General features: G+C 62.7%; 1 protein-coding gene across 24 annotated transcripts in view; it reads left to right on the forward strand.

Moving 5' to 3' along the window:
- Positions 1-17693, forward strand: part of PLEC (plectin) — a 107169-nt gene that overhangs the window by 81263 nt on the left and 8213 nt on the right. For 23 of the 24 annotated variants that reach the window (XM_072999487.2, XM_078392079.1, XM_072999486.2 and 20 more), the window contains 20 exons: positions 326-419; positions 575-729; positions 1244-1553; positions 1895-1972; positions 2469-2630; positions 2780-2884; positions 4398-4493; positions 4731-4856; positions 5010-5162; positions 5330-5484; positions 5962-6088; positions 6443-6626; positions 7198-7355; positions 8856-9034; positions 9905-10043; positions 10233-10589; positions 10848-10931; positions 11136-11240; positions 11802-11900; positions 13780-17160. In XM_072999487.2, coding sequence (XP_072855588.2) covers positions 326-419; positions 575-729; positions 1244-1553; positions 1895-1972; positions 2469-2630; positions 2780-2884; positions 4398-4493; positions 4731-4856; positions 5010-5162; positions 5330-5484; positions 5962-6088; positions 6443-6626; positions 7198-7355; positions 8856-9034; positions 9905-10043; positions 10233-10589; positions 10848-10931; positions 11136-11240; positions 11802-11900; positions 13780-17160 — 6247 coding nt within the window. The remainder of the gene's footprint in view (positions 1-325; positions 420-574; positions 730-1243; positions 1554-1894; positions 1973-2468; positions 2631-2779; positions 2885-4397; positions 4494-4730; positions 4857-5009; positions 5163-5329; positions 5485-5961; positions 6089-6442; positions 6627-7197; positions 7356-8855; positions 9035-9904; positions 10044-10232; positions 10590-10847; positions 10932-11135; positions 11241-11801; positions 11901-13779; positions 17161-17693) is intronic. The other variant, XM_078392082.1, reaches the window with a different exon arrangement.

A 17693-nucleotide genomic window follows, 5' to 3' on the forward strand; every position in this document is an offset into this window, starting at 1 on the left:
CCTCCCGCCCTGTTCCCCTCCCTCTCAGCCACTGCCCGGCCCGGCCCAGCCGTAATGGGAAACACACGGTTGGTGACTCATGCCTCACGCCTGCTGGGCTGGCCCGCGCTTGTCAGGAAACGGCACCGCCTGAAGCGCACAGTCGGGCCGAGGCGCCTCCGGAGCAGCTGCGGGGAGAAGCCTTTCTGCTTTCCCTCCTGCAACCGGGGGGGGGGAGGGAGGGGGTGTTTGGGGGGGCTGGCCGGCCCTCAGAGAGTGGGTTGAGCAAGGGTGGGGTGCAGTCAGATTGGGGACCCCCCTCAAGAATCTGCGTCCCCTCCTGCAGGTCGGAGCAGCTGCAGCGCATCGTCAGCAAACTCCAGATGGAGTCGGGGCTCTGCGAGGAGCAGCTGAACCAGGCGGACACCCTCTTGCAGTCGGTGAGAGAGGAGCGCCTCCAGGCCCTGGCACCGGTCCCTGGCACCTTCTTGGGCTTCTCAGGGCGGGAGGGGAGGGCCTGCTCTGCAGGGCAGGGGGCGCGCGAATGCGGGTGTGGCTCAGAGAGCCTGAGGCCTCTGCTTCCTCCTCTGCCCAGGACATCCGGTTGCTGAATGCGGGCAAAGCGCCTCAGAAGTCGGCAGAGATTGAGCGGGACCTGGACAAGGCCGACGCCATGATCCGCATCCTCTTCAACGATGTGCAATCTCTCAAGGATGGGCGCCACCCGCAGGGCGAGCAGATGTACCGCAGGTCAGCAGAGTTCTTCTGCAGAGCGGCCCAGCGTTCCTCCTGCCCGGGTCCCCTTGCCTCTTCCTCCTCCTCCTCCTCCTCCTCCTCCTCCTCCTCGGCTGCTCCCCCCACCCCACCCCCACCCCTCTGCCCCCCTGCCTGTCCTGTTGGTCTGCCCAGACTGCTGTTTATGTAGGCCAAGGGCGCCCCCCTTGCTGAGTGGCAGCAGGCGGTATTGCACATGAGCTGTGGGCCACCTCCTCACCGGAGAGGGGAGAGGGGCATCTGGGCAGCCTTGACGCTTGTGCCCCCAGCCCGTTGCAGGGGAGTGGCCTGCCCGCCATGCCTGTGCATTGTGCCCCCTTGTGGGAGCTCCTGTGCGCTGCACGTGGCCGTGCCACACGGCCTCTTCCTGCCGCAGGAGGGGTCCACAGAGGGGCTACAGTTTCGCACAGGTGCACCCCGCACCCCTGTCCCATCGCAGGGGGCTGCCCCCCCACATATCCTGACCACCTTTCTCACGCTCCCAATGCAGGGTCTACCGCTTGCACGAGCGCCTGGTGGCCATTCGCACGGAGTACAACCTGCGCCTGAAGTCTGGGGCAGCCCCCATCGCCCAGGTCACTCTGCCAGTCACCCAGCGCCCCCGGCAGGAGCTAGACGACGTCACGCTGCGCTACCTGCAGGACCTGCTCGCCTGGGTGGAAGAGAACCAGCGCCGGATCCAGGCGGCCGAGTGGGGGGTGGACCTGCCCACCGTGGAGTCCCACCTGGGCAGCCACCGGGGCCTGCACCAGTCCGTCGAGGAGTTTCGGGCCAAAATCGAGAGAGCCCGTGCCGACGAGGTGAGCCCCGCTTCCTCGCTGTGGCTCGTGCTCCCGTGTCTGTGGCCAGCCCTGCCCCGCTTGCTTTACCCGCCGTTTGCCATGGAGTGCCAGAGCTGGCTGGCATGGGCACCCAGGCTGTGCTGATGGTTTCCGTGCAGTTTGCAGGTGGCGGGCGGGGCGGGGCAGGGGTGGCGCTGGCCATTCCTTCTCCCCCCTGCTTGTCTTTTCTGCTTTTCCCACCCCCACACGGCAGCTGCGCTGGGTCATGGTTCCCACATACGGGCACGTCATATCTGCCCTGGGATCTTACAGATCATTTCCCCCTTCCTCTCCCCTGCCCCGTCCCCCACCCCCAATAGGCCCAGCTCTCCCCTGGCCCACGGAGCGCCTACCGGGACTGCCTGAGCAAGCTGGACTTGCAATACGCCAAACTGTTGGTGAGAAATGGGGGGGTAGCGGGGTGTTTGCGGGAGGGAGAGGAGGGGCCGTGAGAACGGGAGATACTGGCCTTTGCCCCCTCCCCCCAGAGCGGACGGGGTCCTGCACATATGAACCGAGTCTGTAGAAAGGGGGTAACCCTGATGGATGTGATCTTGAAAGTCCAACGAGGCATTATTGGTGGTGGTGGAGAGCAACAAAGACTATATGAGCCTTGGGATGGAGAGGGGGGGGAGAGAAGGCCTTGCGGGGCTCAGCTGCCTTTTGGTTGGTGCTAAGCCTTTTGCAGCATCTCCCCCAAAGTGCAAGGCGCAAGGAATCTCTGTGGTCTTTGAAAGAGAGCGGGCGCCCACCCCCTTGGGAGCCCCCCCTCCCATCCTACAGGTGCAGAGGGGCCAGGCGTGAAGGGTGGCCGGACTCCCCCGGGTCAGGGGGGGTTGGTGATGTGTGCCAGAGGGGGCCAAGCTCCCCCTGACGCCCTCTGTGTCGTGGCAGAATCTGTCCAAGGCCCGGCTCCACCACCTGGAGAGCCTGCAGGCCTTTGTGGCGGCTGCCACCAAGGAGCTGATGTGGCTGAACGAGAAGGAGGAGGAGGAGGTCGGCTACGACTGGAGCGAGCGCAACAGCAACATGGGGGCCAAGAAGGAAAGCTACTCGGTGAGCCCCCTCTTCTCCCTCGCGGGCTGCAAGGAGGGTGGGGGGGAGAGGGAGGGGGAAGCAGCTGTGGGGGCCCCCCCTCACTGACACACACACTCCCCCCCCAACCTCCACACTCCCCCCCCTCCGGTTCTCTTTTCCCGCTGTAGGGCTTGATGAGGGAGCTGGAGCAGCGCGAGAGGAAGATCAAGGAGACCCAGAGCACGGGCGACCGGCTGCTGCGAGAGGAGCACCCGGCCAAGCAGACCATCGAGGTGAGCCCAGGAGCCACCCTGCGCTGGCAGGATTGGGCCCAAGCACAGAGGGCGGGGTGTGGGTCTTGTGACCACTGAGGCTGATGACAGCGCCAGGGTTTCCCTCTCCCCCCCCCCATCCTGGTCAGATGGCTCCCCACACCCTCCTCTCCTCACCGCCGCCCGTGGGCAGAGTCTCTCTCTCTCCCTCTCTCTCTGTCGGCTCCGCTGGAGGGTCTCGAGACTGGAGGCCGTCCAAGGGATGCTGGGCCGCCCCCTACGCCCACCCCGACTCTTGGCTGGCCTCCTGCCTCCTGCGTGGGGCAGAGCCTTGTCAGTCCTCCGGTTCTGCATGGCTGCTGACCCCTCTTCCTTCCTTTTCCTTCCTTCCTTCCTTCCTTTTCCTTCCTTCATTTCTTTCCTTCTTTTTCTTTCTTTCTTTCTTTCTTTCTTTCTTTCTTTCTTTCTTTCTTTCTTTCTTTCTTTCTTTCTTTCTTTCTTTCTTTCTTTCTTCCATTTTTCTTTTTTTCTTCTGTTCTTCCCTCTCTTTTCCTTCCTTCCTCCCCCCTCCTTCCCTTCCTTCTTTTTCCCTTCCTTCCTCCCTCCCTCCCTCCCTCTCTCTTTCCCTCCCTCCCTTCTCTTTCCCTTCCTTCCTTCCTTCCTTCCTTCCTTCCTTCCTTCCTTCCTTCCTTCCTTCCTTCCTTCCTTCCTTCCTTCCTTCCTTCCTTCCTTCCTTCCTTCCACCCATCCACTCATCATCTGCTTTCCTTCCTTCCTTCCTTCCTTCCTTCCTTCCTTCCTTCCTTCCTTCCTTCCTTCCTTCCTTCCTTCCTTCCTTCCTTCCTTCCTTCCTTCCGCGCTCTACGTGGGGCTGCCTTTGAGGCTGATGCGGAAACTTCAGGTGGTGCAGAATACGGTGGCCAGACTCCTTACTGGAGTGAGAAAATACCAACATATTTCTCCTACTCTGGCCGCACTGCATTGGTTGCCCATTCGTTTCCGCATCGACTTCAAAGTTTTAATGCTTACTTACAAGGCCGTAAATGCTTTAGGAACTCGATATTTGGCGGAACTCCTACTCCCACCAAGATCTACCCGTGTCACTCGTGCAAGCCAGGAGGTGAGGCTGAGGAGCCTAACGCCGAGGGAGGCCCGGAAGGAAAAGACAAGAAATCGGGCCTTCTCAGCGGTGGCTCCTCGCCTCTGGAACAAACTTCCCCCGGAGATTCGCGCGGCCCCTACGCTGGGTATCTTTAAAAGCCAACTAAAATCATGGATGTTTATTCAGGCCTTTCTTCTAGTCAATACTTGATTCTCTCTTCTCATTTCTCCTTTATTTACTTTTATTTTGTTTTCTTGGTTTTCACATTTTCATTTGTAGATTTATGTAATTTTATATAACTATTTTATTAATTGATTGTATTATATTGGAAGCCGTTCAGAGTGGTCGTATAGACCAGATGAACGGGATGCAAATCAAATCAATAAATAAATAATATTCTTTCCCTTCCTTCCTTCCTTCCTCGTCTCATAGGCCTTCCAGGCTGCTCTGCAGACCCAGTGGAGTTGGATGTTACAGCTCTGTTGCTGCATCGAAGCCCACCTGAAGGAGAACACGGCCTATTTCCAGGTACTTCCGTAAGGGGCAGGGGCATTGGGGGGGCAGGGGCATTGGGGGGGCAGTGGTGAAGAGACAGCCTGCCCCCCTTGTGGATGGCCCAGCGGAGGGTGGGGGGCCTGATTTCTGCTGTTGCCTCCCTTCACCCCCATGTGCCCAAGTTGGGCAAGGCCCCTGGGCGTCTGGTCTAGGCAGCTGGAGCCGAGGGGTCTCCGCTCACCCCCTGTCTCCCCCTGCGCCGTTCCCCAGTTCTTCTCGGATGTGAAAGAGGCCGAGGAGTTTCTGCGCAGGACCCAGGACTCCCTGCGGAAGAAGTTTGTCTGTGAGCGCTCCGTCACGGTCACCCGCCTGGAAGACCTGCTGCAGGATTCCCTGGTGAGTGAGTGGGAGGGGCGGGCAGACCCTGCTGGCCAGCCGTCCCCCCCCCAGCCGGCCTGGTCCTCCCTCCGCCCCGCCCCCCGCACAGCCCCCATGCTTCTTTTCTCACCCGGTCCTTTGGATGTGTCTTTTCCCACCGTAACCCTTTAGGATGAGAAGGAGCACTTGGCTGAGTACCAGGGGCATCTGGCAGGGCTGGCCAAGCGGGCCAAGGCCATTGTCCAGCTGAAGCCCCGCAGCCCCACTCCCCAGCTCAAGGGCCGGCTGCCCCTCCAAGCCGTCTGTGACTACAAGCAGATGGAGGTGAGTGGAAAGGAAAGGGTGGAGGGGTGGCGAGGGGAGGGGAGTCTCCCTTCCTGGGCACTGGAGGTGTGCCAGTCCTAGCTGTGTCCCACGAGGCTGCCACTGTTCCTCTGTGGATGCCATAAAGGGTGCACCTTCTCTAACCACCTTGGCACTCCTGCCCCCAGATTACGGTGCACAAAGGGGACTCCTGCACCCTCCTCAGCAACGCCCAGCCCTACAAGTGGAAAGTCCTGAACGCCGCCGGGAGCGAGTCCATCATGCCTTCCATCTGCTTCCTGGTGCCCCCGCCCAACAAGGAGGCCCTGGAGGCCGTGAGCAGGTTGGCAAAGCCCCCCCTCCTCCCCTCCCTTCTTGCTTGCTTGCATTCTCACTTCCCTCCTCCTGCCTTGAGACGGGGGGGGGGGAGCCAAGCTGGGCCCTCTCGAAACCCTGCTGTCTGTGAGTAGGTCAAGCACCTCCCAGCCCCAGAGAGCCCTCCCCTGCAGGGATCACGTGGGACTGTGCCAAAAAGACCCTTGTCAGCATTGACCGCAGAGGTTCCCCACTTTGGGCAACCCAAATGTTCTTGGACTGCAGTTCCCAGAAGCCTCCACTACCAGCTGGGCTGGCCGGGGTTTCTGGGAGTTGTAGTCCAAGAATGCCTGGGTCACCGCAGTTTCTGGGAGTGGTAGTCCTTCAGCCCAGGTAGGGGTCGGGAACCCCAGCTCCCGCCTGTTGCTTCTCTGCTTGTGGTGCAGCTTTCTAACCCGGGGGAGGGAGCCCAGGCAGAGGCCTCATCCTTCCCTCTGCTCGGCAGATTGGAGGCCACCCACCAAAGCCTGCTGACGCTCTGGCACCAGCTGCACATCGACATGAAGACGTTGCTCTCCTGGCAGTACCTGCAGCGGGACCTCCAGCAGATCCAGTCCTGGTCGCTCCTGGTGGTGAGGGAGGCTTCCCTTTCTCCCCACTCCCCTTCCTTCCCCCCCCCCCGGAGCCCTTCCGAACCGGTGCTGGTGGTTCTGGCACTCTCTGAGGCATGGGGCGCATCGGGGATGCCCGCCTGTTCTTCTTCCTCTGATGGGGGGGTGCTCTTTAAAAGCTCTCCTCCCCAAACGGGGCTGCCCTGTAGCTCTGGGGGGAGTCCCTCTGAGGTGTCGCCCCCCCTCGTCCGCCTGCTCCGTGGGGGGCGGGGTCAAGAGCATCCGCAACCTGGGTTCCATGCCGTGGGGGGGGCGGTCACTGAGGGGGGAAGGGAAGGCCTCCTTCCCATCTCCGACCCGGCCTCTCTCCTGCAGTTCCGGACCATGCCCCCCGAGGACTACCGGCAGGCGCTCCACAGCCTGGAGACCCATTACCAGGAGTTCCTGCGCAACAGCCAGGACTCCCAAAACTTCCAGCCGGACGACCGGCTGCACATGGAGCGCGAGTACACCGTCTGCGTCCAGAAGTACGAGCTGCTGCTGCGGAGCCTCGAGAAAGGTACGGTGCCACCCAGGGGGCACCGGCTGGGCTGGCCGCAGGGCGCCCCTCCAGGCTGCACCGTGCTCTGGTGGTGGTGGGGGGGCTGGAGGTGGAAATAGGGCAACCCTCGCGATTTCACTCTGTGGCGACCTTGGGCCCGTCCTGACTGAGCCAGACCCTCCTAGGCAGGACAGTTCGGGGAGGAGAGCAGCCTCGTCGGCCATTCTTGGGGCTCCGAGCAAATGGAACACCTCCCTCTCGCGCCACCGTTTCCCTCAGCTTGGTCCCAAGGCTGGGAGCGGGATTGACCATGCCTGCCCCCCAAAGGGTCACAGCTGCCCCTTTCTCCCCCTGGTGGTGGGTGGTGGGTGGGAGTGGGTCACCTTGCCTCGTTCTCCCTCCCTCCCTCCCTCCCTCCCTCCCTCCCTCCCTCTGGACTCAGAGCTGGCCCCCACACCTCCCTCTTGCTGGCTGGCTTGAGGACCCACAGCCATGGCAGTGTCCCATCCCCCCCTCTCCCCCCCCTTTCTGTGCCTATTAATCCTTCACTCGGTTTATTTTGGACCCCCCCCTTCCCCCCCCCCCCCAGGCGAGCAGGAGGAGTCCCTGTGCCGGAACTTCCTCTCCCAACTGAAGGACATCCGCCTGCAGCTTGAAGGCTGCGAGTCGCGCACCATCCACAGAATCCGCTCCCCGCTGGACAGAGACCCTGCCAAGGAGTGCGCCCAGCGCCTCAGCGACCAGCAGGTATCCGCCTCCCTGGGCCCAGCCCCACACATCCTGCCGCCTCTTCCTTCCTTCTCAGCTGGGACTGCCGGGTGGGCCGCGGCTTGGTCGAGAGCACCCCTTCCTTCTGATGGAGGCCCTTCCGACTCTGGCAGTGCCCGCCAGGCCAGACCAGGCCAGGCTAGGCGGTCTTGGCATGGCACCGTGGACTGCTGGTACCGGTCAGCATGGAGTCGCCACCATATTTGGGGCCGGGGGGGAGGCACGTGGTAGTTACGTAGGTGAAGGCAGAGGGACATCCAGGTCCGAGGAGGTGCTGACTTTCCCACTCATTTTGGCCCTCGCTGGGTCAGGCGATCGCAGGCCTCCACCGCCGCCTCGGGACCTTCTTGGCCCTTTTGATGCCAAAATGCTACTCGCCGCAGCTCCTTCAGGCCAGAGGGAAGGTATTAAACCGAAAGAGCCCCAAGCCCAGACCCCTTTCCAAATACTCAGGGGTTATTCCTTTTAGGCTGTCTGGGCCAGACTCCTTCTCTCCAAGCTGGTCTCTGAGGCCATTCAGGGTTCTGAGAAAGGGTTTCTCCATCTCCCTCAAATTCCCAGTTCCTTGTGGCGAACAAGAGTAGCTTCGGACGGTGTGGGTGTATTTGTGAGTCAGCTGGTGCCTTAGTCTTTGTTCCCTATCAGACCAACCAGGAGGAGAGCTGGGTTCAGACGATCAAATGGGACATTTCTTTAGGGTCATAGGTATCACTTGGATATAAGTGATGAGGGCTGACATTACAGTAAGGTCTCAGTATATTTCTTCAGTGTTTTTTGTTCACAATGCATACATTGTAGACTCTCACTTTTCCTCTCTCTCTCTCTCACACACACAAACACACACACACACAGAGAGAGAGAGAGAGAGAGAGAGAAACAGGTACAGATTGGCTTTGCCTTTCCATCTCTACTGCAGACTCCCATGGGCTTCCTTTCGCTCTCTGCCCTGTGACGTTTCCACCCTTTCTCTCTCCCTCTCTCTCTCTCTGGGGCAGGGCTTCCCACCAAGAACCCAGATGTTCTTGGACTGCAGAACTACCACTTCCCCATCAGCTGTGCTGGCTGGAGTTTCTGGGAGTTGTAGTCCAAGAACACCTGGGTCACCCAAGGTTGGGAACCTCTACCCGAGAGAGTCCCACCGTGATTCTCCCCAGAGCCACACACACACACACCCAGGGCCCATACCTCCCCACATTCCAGCCACCCCAACCAGCCACCGTTCAGCTAGTCAGCCGCCAGTCACCACAGAGCTCCTCCCAAGACCATCCACATCTCAGGCACCCAAAACTGCTGTCGTTCCACTCACCTGATCCTAGGTAGCCACCCGCCCATCTCTACACAGAGGCTCAGAACGGGCTGGATCCGCCCGCCCTCCTCCGCCAGAGTCCTGCCCTTGTTCCCAGCCCCGATCGCGTCCCTTCGTGGCGGGAGAGGGACTGGCCGGACTCAGCCTCTTCCCATCTTTCCTCACTCTTCTAGCACATCCATCAAGAGCTGGAGGGCATCAAGAAGAACCTGGGCAAAGTCAGCGTCAAGACCGAGCAAGTGCTGGCGCAGCCGGAGCAGGCCAGCTCAGCCCCCACCCTGCGCTCCGAGCTGGACATCACGCTGCAGAAGATGGACCAGGTGTACAGCCTGTCCAGCATCTACCTGGAGAAGTAAGAAGTAACACTGCGTTCCCCTCTTTCCCAGGAGGGAGGAGGAAGGGGTGGCTGCCTTGTGCCCATTTCCCGGCTCGGCTCGGCTCGGCTCGGCTCGGCTGGTGGGGCCCAGTGGGATCCGTCCCTTATTTTGGAGTCAGGTGCCTTCCTTTCTCCATGCCTGTGGTGTCCAGGGTCTGCCTTGAGGTCAAGACGCGGCCCATCAGGCCTCAGAGTTTCACTGACTCGGTTGCCCTGGTTCTGACCCCCTGGTTCTTACGTCTTCTCAATGGGAAACTGGCCTAAGATGGATCTGAGATCGTTTCGGGGCAGGACTGACCCTTCCAGGGCGAGGCCCCCGCTTCAGCATGGGGATGCTGTTGGGATGGATGGGAGGCGGCTGTCTTCTGAGACAACGGCAGACGGGCTGCCCGCCAGGTGGCACCGGGCACAAGGGCTGCCTTCCTTCAAGCAGCAAAAAGCCCCTCTGGCTTCCTGGAGCTCGGCACCAGGCCGCCTTCCTTCTGCTGGCTCTGTGCCGTTTCATGTCAGGCCCGCTTTCTGTTTCTCTCGTTTTTCTTCTTTCCTCTGGACGTTCAAAGCGTGTTCTAGTTTTTACATTGTTCTAGCTTGGGGACTTTTCGTTCCTTTTCGGGGTCCCCCCCCCCCGCGTGTCTGCATTCTTCTCCGATGTCTGTTATACGCCATTTATGGATCTTCATTGCAGCTGTGTGTTTTTTTTTTTTAAAAAAGTTTGCTCGTGTTCTGAGCCATTTGCCCAAAGACCCCCATGACTCGGTGGGCTAGAAAGGTCCTGCCTGAAGAAAGTAAGCTGGCCCACCTTCTCTCCTGGTTCCCACGACCGACCTTCCTGTTCCTTCCCAATAGGCTGAAGACCATCCACCTGGTGATCCGCAGCACGCAGGGGGCGGAGGAGCTGGTCCGGAAGTACGAGGAGCAGCTGAAGGATGTCCAGAACGTGCCCTCAGACCTCAAAGCCCTGGAGGCCACCAAGGCAGACCTGAAGGTGACGGGCCGGGGCCTCGGGCCTTCTCGGTGGGTGGGCGGGGGAGCCGCCAAGGAGCCGGCTGGGCTAGAGCCTCAAAAGAGAGGGGGAGAAAGAGCGAGCCCCGCCGGGGAGGGCAAGGGGGAGGCGAGGGGAGGCCCGGCCTTCCTGACCCTCTGCGCGGTGTCTGTGTGCGCGCTTGCCTTGCAGAAGTTGCGGGGTGAGGTGCAAGGGCACCAGCCGCTCTTCAGCACCCTGGAGGCAGACTTGGGCAAAGCCAGCGAGGTGAACGAGCGGATGGTGCGGGGCCACAGCGAGCGGGACGTGGACCTAGAGCGCTACCGGGAGCGTGTGCAGCAGCTGCTGGAGCGCTGGCAGGCCATCCTGGCCCAGATCGACCTGCGCCAGCGAGAGCTGGACCAGCTGGGGCGTCAGCTGCGCTACTACCGCGAGTCCTACGGCTGGCTCATCCAGTGGATCCGGGATGCTCGGCAGCGCCAGGAGAGCCTCCAGGCGGTGCCCATTGCCGACAGCCAGAGCGTGCGTGAGCAGCTGCTGCAGGAGAAGGTACTGCCCTCAGGGCCCGGGAAGGGCAGAGGGACTGGCACCAGAAAAGCAGAGCCCAGCCTGGGGGGGGGGTGTCACGTTTTGCTTTCCATTATAAAAATGTGGCGGATATGCAAGCAAGGTCTCTAGGTTGGGCCACTGCCGAACCACTGTAGCCTCGAGGCTGTGGAGGCCTGGCCGGGTCTCCGGAAGAGGCCAGCCTGGCCTCAGGGAGCCGTCTCTGCCACGTGTGGATGTGCCACGTGTCTTTTTCCCTAGAAACTCCTGGAGGAATGTGACCGGAACCGGGAGAAGGTGGAGGAGTGCCAGCGCTTTGCCAAGCAGTACATCGATGCCATCAAGGTGAGGCAACGGTGAAGGATGGAGGGGGGGGGAAGAGGCCACCGAGCTGGCCTTCGGTGGGCCCCTGGGTCACAGAGGGAAGGGGCTCAGGGGAGTGGGTTCAAGCACCGGATTGGGGGCTGGTGGGCTCAGCCAGCCAGGATTCCTCCCTCCCCAGCGTGGCACTGATCCTGCCTTCCCCCCACTTCCTTCTCTCCCCCGAAGGATTACGAACTTCAGCTGGTGACCTACAAGGCCCAGGTGGAACCGGTGGCTTCCCCCGCCAAGAAGCCGAAAGTGCAGTCTGCCTCAGACAGCATCATCCAGGAGGTGAGGGCTCCCCCCCCCTCTGGGGCTGAGCCTGAGCGTGGGGGGGGGCACACTTTCTGCATGCCTGGCCCCTACAGTGGGAGGGAAGTGGGTGCCTCCAGCTGAGCGGGCTCTGGCAGTCGGCGAGCATCCCTTCCTGGGAGGAGGAGCTTTGGGACCGTGGGAAGGGCGGGCGGGGGGTGGGGGGGTGCGCTTGACAGAGGGCAGAATTAAACCCCAACCCTCGCTGCCACAATGCTTGGCCTACGCTGGCCGTAACGCTGGATGGCGTCACAGAAGGGCAGTGAGCAACTCCTGGGCCAAAGGACTGCCGGGGCTACTCCCCTGGAAGACGCTCGGTGGGGTCCTCCCAGAAGAGGAGGCCAGCCCCGGGCCCTGCGGGCAGGGGTCTCACCCAGCTTGGCGGCTGGTCTCTGTTGGGGAGGGAGACGGGGAAGGGCCCCCGGCTCACTGGGAAGGCCTGCTTAGTGGAGGGACCCTGGGCAACGACAAGGGTGGGGGTGCGGAGGGGGGGGAGCCCTCGGAAGAGCGGAGCAGTGAGGCTGTCGTTTGGTCTTCCAGTATGTGGACCTGCGGACTCAGTACAGTGAGCTGACCACGCTGACCGGCCAGTTCCTCAAGTTCATTACCGAAACCCTTCGGCGGCTGGAAGAAGAGGAGGTAAGCGGGCGGCCCGAGGGAGCGAAAGGCTGGGGGTGCCCCCCTCCCCTCCCTACCACTACCACCCCACCCCGTGCGATGTGGCTGCTTCCCTCTCCCTCTCCTTGGTCCCCAACGGTTCAGAGCACAGCCCGCCTCTGGCTGCCCGTCTCATGCCACTAACACCGGCCTGCCAAGCCCCCCCAACCCTGCCCATGCCCCAGCTTGTCAGCATCCCCTGTGGGCACCGCCCTCCGAGCTCATGCCAGGGCTGGGCTGGCACCTGCCGGTCCCCAGTGCCCGCAAGGCCTTGGTCTGGCTTGGAAGGGAGAGGCACTTCCCAGATGCGCGCCCAGTCCAGCTCTGCCTGCTTGGGCTGGGGAGCCCTCCTGGCCCCCGCCCGCCTGCCGCTCTGCCCTCCCCCTCCTCCTCCTCCTCCTGTCTTCCTCCTCCTCTGCAGTGCAGGCCCTTTCTAACTCTCGGTTTCTGCCCTATTGAAGTCCAGCCGCTTTGCTTTTGTCTGGGGGAGTGTTTGTGTTGGTGGGGAATTCCTGGAGGGTTGGAACCAGGCGGATGCTGGCGTCTCTGTACCAGGTACTCCTCCACTCTGCGCATGCTCTCCACACTCCTGCCATCTTTCCTCACCGAAGCCTGTACATCCCGAATCCTTCGCTTCCTCCCCCCACCCCCTCTGTGCTCTCCTCTAGGCCCGCTCCGGGAACCGCAGCAGGACAGAATAGGAGGGAAAGGGAAGGTTAGGTGGGAGCAGGGAATCCTAGTCCTGCCCCCTAAATTGAGGCAGCCCTCAGAAAACAGGCTGATGTGGGGGGGGGGGTCCACCGAGCTCTGTGTTTCCTTGTCCCAGCTGTCTGTTCTTTTGGCCACCTCGGTGGTCTGTCTTGGAACTGCCCAGCCGGGATGCTTTCCAAGGCCAGGCTGCGTGGCTTCTGTCTGTGGTGTGCCCGGCGCATGCTCCCCCTTCCATCCAGGGCCTGCGTGTGCGCGCGCAGGGAGGGACCTGCTCTCTTGGATCTTCAGTGAGCCCCCTCCCTCCTCAGCGCACGCACACACACACCTTGACTTCCCCCTCAAGGTGCTTGCATGAGGGCTCAGGTGGCAGGTGTGGGGGAGGCAGGGCCATTGGGGCCCTCCGGGAGATGCCCCTCCGCCTCCCCCCCCCCCGAGTGGCTCAGCTGTCGCATCATCTCCAAGCCAGAAGGAGAGCTTTGCTGCCAGGTGGCTGTCCCGAACCCCTCTGTCTTTCCTAGGGTGGCTCTCCTCCCCCCCCCACCCCACGGCTCTCCTCCCCTATGACGATGCCGGGCTCAGTTCTTCTCCTGCGGTTTGATGGGAGGATGTTGCTCTCTGGCTGGTACGCCTGATAGGGACATTTGGGGGGGGGGGCGTGCAGGGAAGGCTCATGGGAGTTCTGCTCTGAGGTGTGCTGAGCCCCACGGGGGCGTGGGGATGCTCTCTCCTCTCTTCTCCTGTGGCTCTGCCGTCTTGTGATTTGCTCGTTGTCTTGTCTCCGTCCGTCCGTCCGTCCATCCATCCATCCATCCATCTACGCATCCATCTATGCATCCGTCCATCCATCCACTCTCCGCCTGCCCATCCGTGTGCCCAGCAGTGCTTCTTCCCTTCTTGGTTGTGGGTCTTCCTGTCGCCTTCCTTTCCTGTTGGACGAAGGGCGGGGAAGGCGTGCTGTGTGTGTCCCTTCTCGGCTGGAGCCTCCTGGAAAGAGCCACGGCCACGGGCCCCCGCCACGCCCACCCACCCACCAACCTTGGCCTGCCTCCCCCTGCACCCTCCCCCGCCCCGGGCTCCCCATCTCTTTTCTCGTGATCTCTTTCTCTCTCTTTCTCTACCTCTTCCCCTCTTCTGTGCTCCTCCTGTGTAGAAAGCAGCGGAGAAGCTGAAGGAGCAGGAGCGGAAGCGCTTGGCTGAGGTGGAGGCCCAGCTGGAGAAGCAGAAGCAGGTGGCCGAGGCCCACGCCCAGGCCAAGGCTAGGGCGGAGGAAGAGGCCCTGGAGCTGCAGCGGCGCATGCAGGAGGAGGTCAGCCGGCGGCAGCTGGTGGCTGTGGACGCGGAGCAGCAGAAGCAGACCATCCAGGTGGAGCTGGCCCAGATGAAGTCCAACTCCGACGCCCAGATCCAATCCAAGCTGAAGCAGATCGAGGAGGCCGAGCTGAGCCGCAGGAAGGTGGAAGAGGAGATCCGCATCGTCCGCCTGCAGCTGGAGACCACCCAGAAGCAGAAGGCCGGCGCCGAGGACGAGCTGCAGGCGCTGCGGGCCCGGGCAGAGGAGGCCGAGCGCCAGAAGAGGCTGGCCCAGGAGGAGGCCGAGCGCCTGCGCAAGCAGGTCCAGGAGGAGACGCAGAAGAAGCGGGAGGCCGAGGAGGAACTGCGGCGCAAGGTGCAGGCCGAGCAGCAGGCGGCGCGGGAGAAGCAGAAGGCCCTCGAGGACCTGGAGAAGCTGCGTCTGCAGGCCGAGGAAGCCGGGCGCCGGATGAAGCAGGCGGAGCTGGAGAAGGAGCGGCAGATCCACCTGGCCCAGGAGATGGCCCAGAAGAGCGCCGAGGCCGACCTGCAGAGCCGGCGCCTCTCCTTTGCTGAGAAGACGGCCCAGCTGGAGATGTCCCTGAAGCAGGAGCACCTCACGGTCACGCACTTGCAGGAAGAGGCCGAGCGCCTGAAGGCGCAGCAGCTGGAGGCCGAGCGCGCCCGGGAGGAGGCGGAGAAGGAGCTGGAGAAGTGGCGGGGCAAGGCCAACGAGGCCCTGCGGCTCCGGCTGCAGGCCGAGGAGGTGGCCCACCAGAAGGCCCTGGCCCAGGAGGAGGCGGAGAAGCAGAAGGAGGACGCCGAGCGCGAGGCCCGCAAGCGGACCAAGGCCGAAGAGTCTGCCCTGCGCCAGAAGGAGCTGGCGGAGCAGGAGCTGGAGAGGCAGCGCAAGGTGGCCGAGGGCACGGCCCAGCAGAGGTTCCTGGCGGAGCAGGAGCTGATCCGGCTGAAGGCCGAGGTGGAGAACGGTGAGCAGCAGCGGCTCCTGCTCGAGGAGGAGCTCTTCCGCCTCAAGAATGAGGTGAGCGAGGCCCTCCAGCGGCGCAAGGAGCTGGAGGAGGAGCTGGCCAAGCTGCGGGCGGAAATGGAGCTGCTGCTGGCGAGCAAGGCCAAGACCGAGGAGGAGGCCCGCTCCACCAGCGAGAAGTCCAAGCAGATCCTGGAGGCCGAGGCCAGCAAGCTGCGGGAGCTGGCCGAGGAGGCCGCCCGGCTGCGCGCCCTCTCGGAGGAGGCCAAGCGGCAGAGGCAGCTGGCCGAGGAGGAGGCCGCCCGGCAGCGGGCGGAGGCCGAGCGGATCCTCAAGGAGAAGCTGGCGGCCATCAACGAGGCCTCCCGCCTGAAGGCCGAGGCCGAGATCGCCCTCAAGGAGAAGGAGGCCGAGAACGAGCGGCTGCGGCGGCTGGCCGAGGACGAGGCCTACCAGCGGCGGCGGCTGGAGGAGCAGGCGGCCCAACACAAGCAGGACATCGAGGAGAAGATCGCCCAGCTGAGGAAGTCCTCTGAGAACGAGCTGGAGCGGCAGAAGGGCATAGTGGACGACACCCTCAAGCAGCGGCGCCTCGTCGAGGAGGAGATCCGCCTGCTGAAGATCAGTTTCGAGAAGGCCTCGGCCGGCAAGGCCGACCTGGAGGTGGAGCTGGGCAAGCTCAAGCAGAACGCGGAGCGGATCCAGCGCAGCAAGGAGCAGGCCGAGGAGGAGGCTGAGGCGCTGCGGCAGCTGGCCCTGGAGGAGGAGAGCCACCGCCGGGAGGCCGAAGCCAAGGTGAAGAAGATCTCGGCCGCTGAGCAGGAAGCCGCCCAGCAGTGCCGAGAGGCCCTGGAGGAGGTGGCCCGCCTAAAGGCCAAGGTGGAGGAAGCCCGGAGGCAGAAGGAGCTGGCCGAGAAGGAATCCGAGAGACAGATCCTGCTGGCCCAGGAGGCGGCCCAGAAGAGGATCGCGGCGGAAGAGAAGGCCCACCTGGCCGCCGTGCAGCAGAAGGAGCAGCAGCTGCTGCAGACGAGGCAGCAAGAGCAGAGCGCCCTGGACAAGCTAAAGGAGGAGGCTGAGAGGGCCAAGAAGGCGGCCGAGGAGGCCGAATTGGCACGGCTCAAGTCAGAGCAGGAGGCCGCCTTGTCCCGGCAGCTGGTGGAGGAGGCCGAGCGCATGAAGCAGAGAGCGGAGGAGGAGGCTCGAGTCAAGGCCAAGGCGCAGGAGGATGCCGAGAAGCTCCGGAAAGAGGCCGAGCTGGAAGCGGCCAAGCGGGCCCAAGCGGAGCAGGCGGCCCTCAAGCAGAAGCAGCTGGCCGACGCCGAGATGGAGAAGCACAAGAAGTTCGCCGAGCAGACGCTCAGGCAGAAGGCCCAGGTGGAGCAGGAGCTGACCAAAGTCAAGCTGCGGCTGGAGGAGACGGACCACCAGAAGAGCATCCTGGAGGAGGAGCAGCAGCGGCTGAAGGACGAGGTGACGGAGGCCATGAAGCAGAAGGCCCAAGTCGAGGAGGAGCTGTTCAAGGTGAAGATCCAGATGGAGGAGCTGATCAAGCTGAAGACTCGCATCGAGGAGGAGAACAAGATGCTGATCACCAAGGACAAGGACAACATGCAGAGGTTTCTCGCCGAGGAGGCCGAGAAGATGAAGCAGGTGGCAGAGGACGCGGCTCGGCTCAGCGTGGAGGCGCAGGAAGCGGCCCGCCTACGGAAACTGGCTGAGGAGGACCTGGTGGAGCAACGGGCCTTGGCTGAGAAGATCCTAAAGGAGAAGATGCAGGCGGTCCAGGAAGCCACCCGGCTGAAGGCGGAGGCTGAGATGCTGCAGAAGCAGAAGGAGCTGGCCCAGGAGCAGGCCAGGAAGCTCCAGGAGGACAAGGAGCAGATGCAGCTCCGGCTGGCGGAGGAAACGGAGGGCTTCCAAAAGACTCTGGAAGCCGAACGCAGGCGGCAGCTGGAGATCATGGCAGATGCCGAGCGGCTGAAGGTGCAGGTCTCCGAGCTGAGTCTTGCTCACGGGAAGGCGGACGAAGAGGCCAAGCGGTTCAAGAAGCAGGCGGAGGAGATCAGCCAGAAGCTGCACCTGACGGAGCTGGCGACCCAGGAGAAGATGACCCTGGTGCAGACCCTGGAGATGCAGCGGCAGCAGAGCGACCGGGAGGCAGAGAAGCTGCGGGCGGCCATTGCCGAGCTGGAGCAGGAGAAAGGGAAGCTCAAGCGGGAGGCAGAGCTGCTGCAGCAGAAGTCGGAAGAGGTACCCTGCTTCATTGTGGGCCCCGCCCCTGCCCGGGCCCCCTCAGGGCTCAAGGAAGGGGCATAAATGCCCCTCGATCCGCATGCTGGAAGAGGTGTTCGGCCCTCTTGTTCGGCCTTGCAGTTGGAGGCCTGGCTTCAGTGTCTTGGTGGCCCTGAAGCTGGTAGCCGGATGCCCGCCGTGCCAGCTGATGGCACGGAGGCAGGAGAAAGGGAGCAGGGGTACAGGCAGGGGTCTGGAAGGGAATGCCCCACCCGAAGGCAGGAGAGGGGCAGGAGGACCCACGTGGCAAGGAGAGGCTGCTCCCTGGCAACCAGACTTCCTTTTTGGGGGGAAAAAAACCCAGAGGCAGCAGGGTCCCGGAGGGCTCTGTTCTGAGCACTTGGAACAGCGACAGGAGGCAGCCTCGGAGGAGCCCAAGACCAAGGTGGCCAGCGCATAGAGCCGTGCCGTTGTTGCTCTCCTCCCAGGAGTGCTGTGCGTGACTGGCTTCCTAGAACCGAGGTGTACCTGAAGGAGCCGACTCGGGGGAG

The sequence above is a fragment of the Pogona vitticeps genome, chromosome 4, assembly GCF_051106095.1.
Source record: "Pogona vitticeps strain Pit_001003342236 chromosome 4, PviZW2.1, whole genome shotgun sequence".
In the NCBI taxonomy this organism is placed as follows: domain Eukaryota; kingdom Metazoa; phylum Chordata; class Lepidosauria; order Squamata; family Agamidae; genus Pogona; species Pogona vitticeps.